Source organism: Copadichromis virginalis, linkage group LG7, assembly GCF_057382275.1.
Source record: "Copadichromis virginalis isolate Kocher_CV1m ecotype Utaka linkage group LG7, C_Virginalis_male_GT1.1, whole genome shotgun sequence".
Classification (NCBI taxonomy): domain Eukaryota; kingdom Metazoa; phylum Chordata; class Actinopteri; order Cichliformes; family Cichlidae; genus Copadichromis; species Copadichromis virginalis.
In genome coordinates this window covers 31,423,109-31,428,849 of record NC_140624.1, presented here as the reverse complement: position 1 = coordinate 31,428,849, position 5,741 = coordinate 31,423,109, and the positions used below count along the sequence as shown (strand labels likewise).

General features: G+C 42.8%; 1 protein-coding gene across 1 annotated transcript; it reads left to right on the top strand.

Annotated features, from left to right (window-relative positions):
- The first annotated feature begins 491 nt into the window (after window positions 1-491).
- On the top strand, window positions 492-5,048 carry LOC146705380 (uncharacterized). The gene is made up of 2 exons (XM_085463026.1): window positions 492-1,456; window positions 1,571-5,048. The coding sequence occupies exons 1-2, from the start codon at window positions 805-807 to the stop codon at window positions 1,981-1,983; spliced, it is 1,065 nt and encodes a 354-aa protein (XP_085319152.1). The 5' UTR covers window positions 492-804; the 3' UTR covers window positions 1,984-5,048.
- Window positions 5,049-5,741: the final 693 nt, after the last annotated feature.

Below are 5,741 nucleotides of genomic sequence, written 5' to 3'. Positions count from 1 at the left end.
TTCTGGTAGCATCACAGAAATGTAGCAGTGACAATAATACTGTATGCTGTAATCGTACTGGGCAATTAGTGATACAAAACAACTGTTTTATCCTGTGAATAAAAGTATATGTTTTTGTCAATGTACCAGGACAATTCACTATTTATGCACAATAAATAAAGGAGCATAGCGCGACAATTTCTGTTCAGCGCCAGACTTACTTGTAACCTATATCACCAATTATGTTAAGAAAATGACGTATTAACTACTACAGCAGACTGACCTTCGTGTAAATGCTTGGAGCAGACTAACCTGTGAGCTGGAGTGTTCTGGGACGTTATATTTTGTCTTTGAATGGCTGCAATCCAGGCCATCCGTCGCGTCTTTGTTACTTCGGAAACATGGCTCGAACAATTTCTCTTCAACGACGTAATCCGATAACAACCGATCTCTTTACCCGTCGGCTTCCCGTGGCTGTCATGCGACCGGCTATTGCAGTTAAAAGTAGCTCCTCCCCTTTGTGAGTGTGGACGCTTCATCTCTTTGCTCTTGAATGCTTTGCTTCTTATATTGATTTTTATTGATTTTTATGCTGATTTTTTCCCTTTTTTCCGTGTGAGCTTACCTGCGATAACTTCTGGACACTTGTAGATCATTAGGACTAGAGTGTTCTTAACAGAAACAGCAACATTTTATGGTTACCTTGTCCTCAGCGCTCCGTGTGTCTGTGGCCTAGACACAGCTGAAGCCTGATTACAGCGTCTGGGCACCGAGCAGCCTCAATAGCCTGGAAAGGTGCTAACCGCTAGGCTAACTAGCAACAAGATGCCTTCCCTCTCCACAGATGACTACCACAGCCTCCTGCAGAAGATTGCAGTACTGGAGACAAAAATTCATCGCTTAGAAGTAAACGTGGAGGTAAATGGACTGTGTGGAAATGAAACAACCTTGCCTTTGATTCAAAACAATGGCGATGAGCAAGCTAGTACACAGCTAAGGAGCACAGATAACATGACCAAGAAAGTAGACTCTGTGCATTATTATAAATCCTCAAGTGATAATCCCCCCTTAGACTGTCTTGGTGCAAAACCAAGACATAAATCATGTCTCCTGGAAGGGGGAGGACGTACCACAGGCAGGGCACAGCGAGCTGAAATCTCTGAAACCGACTGGCCTTCACTTCCTACGAGACAGAGAAGCTCTTCTACCCCTGTATACGGGAGGAAACAGGACTGGACAACCGTGAATAGGAAGGTTAACAACAAACCTCCAAAACAACTGAATGTGAAACTGCAGAACAGATTTGCTCCACTATCAAAGGACCCTGGATCTATATCGGACAACCATCCATCTAAAAGCAGCGAAATAAGGTCTGAAAATCTGTTGAAAAGTGAAAGACCACAGGGAAAGCTAAAGGCTAGGCCTGAAACTCTGATTGTGGGTGACTCTGCCGTAAAGGATGTACAAAGGATGTGCGGTAAGAACACTAAAGTCCTCTGCTTTCCTAACGATATGGTCAACAACCTGAAGGAGAGAATTCTTCAAATTGCAGATGAATATCCAACTGTGACAAACATTGTTCTGCATACAGGGTCAAACGATGTGTCCAAACAACAGTCGGAGGTTCTGCAACGGGACTTTACTGGATTATTAAAAATTGTAAACTCTCTGAATGCAGCTGTATTCATCAGTGGACCTGTACCGCCGGTCAGAGGAGGAGACGAGAGATTCAGCAGGTTGTTTACACTGAATAAATGGCTTATATCAGCATGTGCTGACCACTCAGTGCATTTTATCGACAACTTTAATATTTTTTGGGAACGCAGGCATCTGTTTAAAGCAAATGGATTTAATTTTAACAAGTCAGGGGTGAAACTGTTCACCTCCAACTTGTTTTATTCCATACGTCATCCATCCGTGCTTGGTGCCAAGGCTGAGATAAACGAGGAGTTATCTCATAAAGAGGAACAAACAGTACTCCAAGAACAGACAAAGCCCAGCTGAAACCTTGAGGAGGAGCGCCATTTGCCCCCACCCGGGAAGAGCCTCAGAAAGGAGAGACATCCATGGCATCTGAGGAAGAGCCTCAGAAAGGAGAGACATCTAAGGCAAGAAGAGGGGTCCCTATTTGCCTCCAACTCTCTCAACAACACCAACGACCAGGACAAGGGACCACGACCTTCCCCAGTCCCCCAAACCCCTGACAGGCCATCACCCTCCTCCCCCTCCCTTTCTCCCTCCTCCCCACACCTGAAATTCACTGAGGAGATGATGGAGCGGGTCAATGCTGGGCTCAGATCTACCCCCCGTCCCAATCCCTTTTTGTCCCCCATAAACCCCCCACCAGAGCGGCCAAAGGTTCGCCATCGAGCCCCACCCTCAACAGAGCAATCGAAGTCACATTGCCCAGCCTCGCCCCCCTTAGTTCCTCTTCATGCCCTGTCTCCGCAGTCTGATGCGTGATGTGTGAAGGGTCCGGGCTGTGAGGATTATGGCAGTGATGACTTTTCCCAGGAGAAGCTGGGACCCTGTTTACTAGAAGGTTTTAAAATTTCTGTACTTTTAGGTGACAGGAGACATGTGGCCTGGTCAAAACACAGAGAGCTGCACTCTAAAAGATCTTTAAACATAGTAAACATACCTTGTGTGCCACAGACTGCTCCCAAACACGAGGGGACAAGTAATACCTCTAAAACACTTAAGTTGGCTTTATTAAACATTAGATCTCTAGCTGGGAAAACATTTTTAATTAATGATTTAATCACTGAGCACAGCCTTGATTTTATGTTTTTAACTGAAACTTGGTTGGACCAAAGTAACAGTGGAGCTGTTCTCATCGAGACGACCCCTCCTAACTACAGTTTTATCAGTGAGGTCAGGGCGAGCAGGAGAGGAGGAGGGGTTGCTGTCTTATTTAATGAATCATTTCAATGTAAGCAGCTATCTCCTGGAAGTTTTCAGTCTTTTGAATATGTGGCTTTACAGCTGAAGGCCCCATCCAAAGTTGTGTTTCTTAATGTTTACAGGCCTCCCAAATACTGCACAGACTTTTTTAATGACCTCAGTGAACTGCTGTCTGTGATCTGTGTTGATTTTGACTGTGTAATTATTGCTGGGGATTTTAACATTCATGTGGACAACCCTCAGGACAAAGGGACTAAAGACCTGAGTAACACTCTGGGCAACTTTGGGCTGACTCGGCATGTAACAGAGGCCACACATAATAGAGGACACACTCTTGACCTACTGATCTCCAAAGGCCTGAGCATTTCAAAGGTTACTGTGTCTGATGTGGGCCTGTCTGATCATTACTGTGTTTTCTTTGAAAGTAAAATCTCAGCCCACACAAATATATCAACAACAGTGATCACAAAACGGTGTATAACTGAACACAGTAGTGAGATCTTTAACCAGGTCTTCCCATTAACACCTGACCTGTCCAGAGGGTCAGTCAATGAGCTCGTCAATAGCTTCAATGCTAACATGTTAAATGTAATGGACACTATTGCTCCCATTAAGGTGAAGGTTATCTCTGGAAGGAAAAAGTCTCCATGGAGAAACTCCACACTGGTGAAAAATGAAAAAAGAGAGTGTAGGAAAGCTGAGCGCAGATGGAGAAAAACAAACCTCCAGGTTCATTATGACATTTATAAAGAGAAACTTCACAATTATAATTTACAACTGAGGAATGCAAGGAGGTCCTACTTCTCTGACATCATCACTAAAAACAGCCATAATGCTCGGGTCTTATTTTCTACAGTTGACAGGCTAACAAACCCCCCTGTGTCAGTGGCAGCTGAACTTCATTCGACCATGGCCTGCAATGACTTTGCCAAATTCTTCACTGAAAAAATCCAAAAAATTAGACAAGCAATTGGTACATCAACAGCAGATCCAGGATATGTACTGTGTCCACCAAAAAACTGTTTAAACACCATGAAACAGTTTCAACCTATTAACCGCAAAGACCTGGAGGACATCTTAGGTCAACTGAACTCCTCCTCCTGCTGTTTAGATGTCCTGCCAACAAGTTTTTTCAAAAAGGTCTCAAAGACTTTAGAGTCAGACCTGTTACAGATCGTCAACTTTTCTTTATTATCAGGTGTGTTTCCAGAATCACTAAAAACTTCTGTAATCAAACCTATACTGAAAAAGGACAAGCTTGACAAGACACAAATGAACAACTACAGGCCGATCTCAAATCTCCCGTTTTTAAGTAAGATCATTGAAAAAGCAGTTTCTCAACAGCTCAGTTACTTCTTAAAACAGAATAATTGCTACGATGCCTTCCAGTCAGGTTTTAGACAGAACCACAGCACTGAAACCGCTCTGACCAAAGTGTTTAATGACATATGTCTGAATACAGACAGTGGAAAAATGTCAGTCTTAGTTTTACTGGATCTCAGTGCAGCATTTGATACAGTTGACCACAACATATTACTCAAACGACTGGAGAACTGGACAGGTCTTTCAGGAACTGTACTAAACTGGTTCAAAACATACGTAGAAAACAGGAAATACTTTGTATCAATAGGTAACTTCACATCTGAGCAGACAAGTATCACATGTGGAGTTCCCCAAGGTTCCATCTTGGGACCCCTTCTGTTTAACATCTACATGCTCCCACTGGCACAGATTATAAACAACAACAAAATAAACTACCACAGCTATGCAGATGACACACAAATATATATCACAATGTCACCAGGAGACCAAGGCCCTGTGCAGGCTCTTGGTAAATGCATTGAGGAAATCAATGACTGGTTGTGCCACAATTTTCTCCAGCTAAACAAAAACAAAACTGAGGTAATAGTCTTTGGCGCCAAAGAAAAATGATTACAGGTCACCAGAGAACTTCAATCTATACATCTAAAAACCACAAACCAGGCGAGAAATTTGGGTGTAGTGATGGATGCAGACCTAAACTTAGAAAAACACATTAAGACAATAACAAAGTCAGCTTACTATCACCTCAAGAATATATCAAGGATAAAAGATCTGATGTCTCAACAGGACCTGGAAAAACTAGTCCATGCATTCATCTTTAGCAGGCTTGATTACTGTAACAGCATCTTTACAGGTCTACCTAAAAAAATCAGTCAGACAACTACAGCTCATTCAGAACTCTGCTGCTCGAGTCCTCACTAAGACCAAAAAAGTGGACCACATCAGTCCAGCTCTGAGGTCTTTACACTGGCTGCCTGTCCGTCAGAGGATAGACTTTAAAGTTCTGATGCTGGCCTATAAAGCTCTGAATGGTTTAGGACCAAAATACATCAATGACCTCCTGACCCAGTATGAACCATCCAGATCCCTCAGGTCATCTGGATCCGGTCTTTTATCAGTTCCCAGAGTCAGAACCAGACACGGAGAAGCTGCATTCAGGTTTTATGCTCCTTATATCTGGAACAAACTCCCAGAAAGCCTCAGATCAGCTGAAACACTCAGTTTATTTAAATCCAGGTTGAAGACTCACCTGTTCTCAGCTGCATTTGAATAAAGCACCAAATCCACACTTTAAGCTTAAATTTCAAAACTTACATTTAACTACTGATTTTATCTACTGTTCTGATTTTATCTGTTTTGATTTTATATACTGTTGTTTGTGTCACGGTTCCGGGGGCAAGCCGTGTGGAATATATATATATATATATATATAGGACCAAAAGGCGGCAGCTCTGGTGCAGGTGAGTGTTTATTAACAACAAAAATGCAAACAACAAAGGCGCTAGGAACATGAAACTGAAACCTAAACTGGGTAA

Excerpts from the sequence above, each read along its gene's own strand:
- LOC146705380 (XM_085463026.1), top strand. The coding sequence starts at position 805 with ATGCCTTCCCTCTCCACAGATGACTACCACAGCCTCCTGCAGAAGATT. Across the intron at positions 1,457-1,570 it reads GGATGTACAAAGGATGTGCG|GGTCAAACGATGTGTCCAAA; the intron begins GTAAGAACACTA and ends TTCTGCATACAG.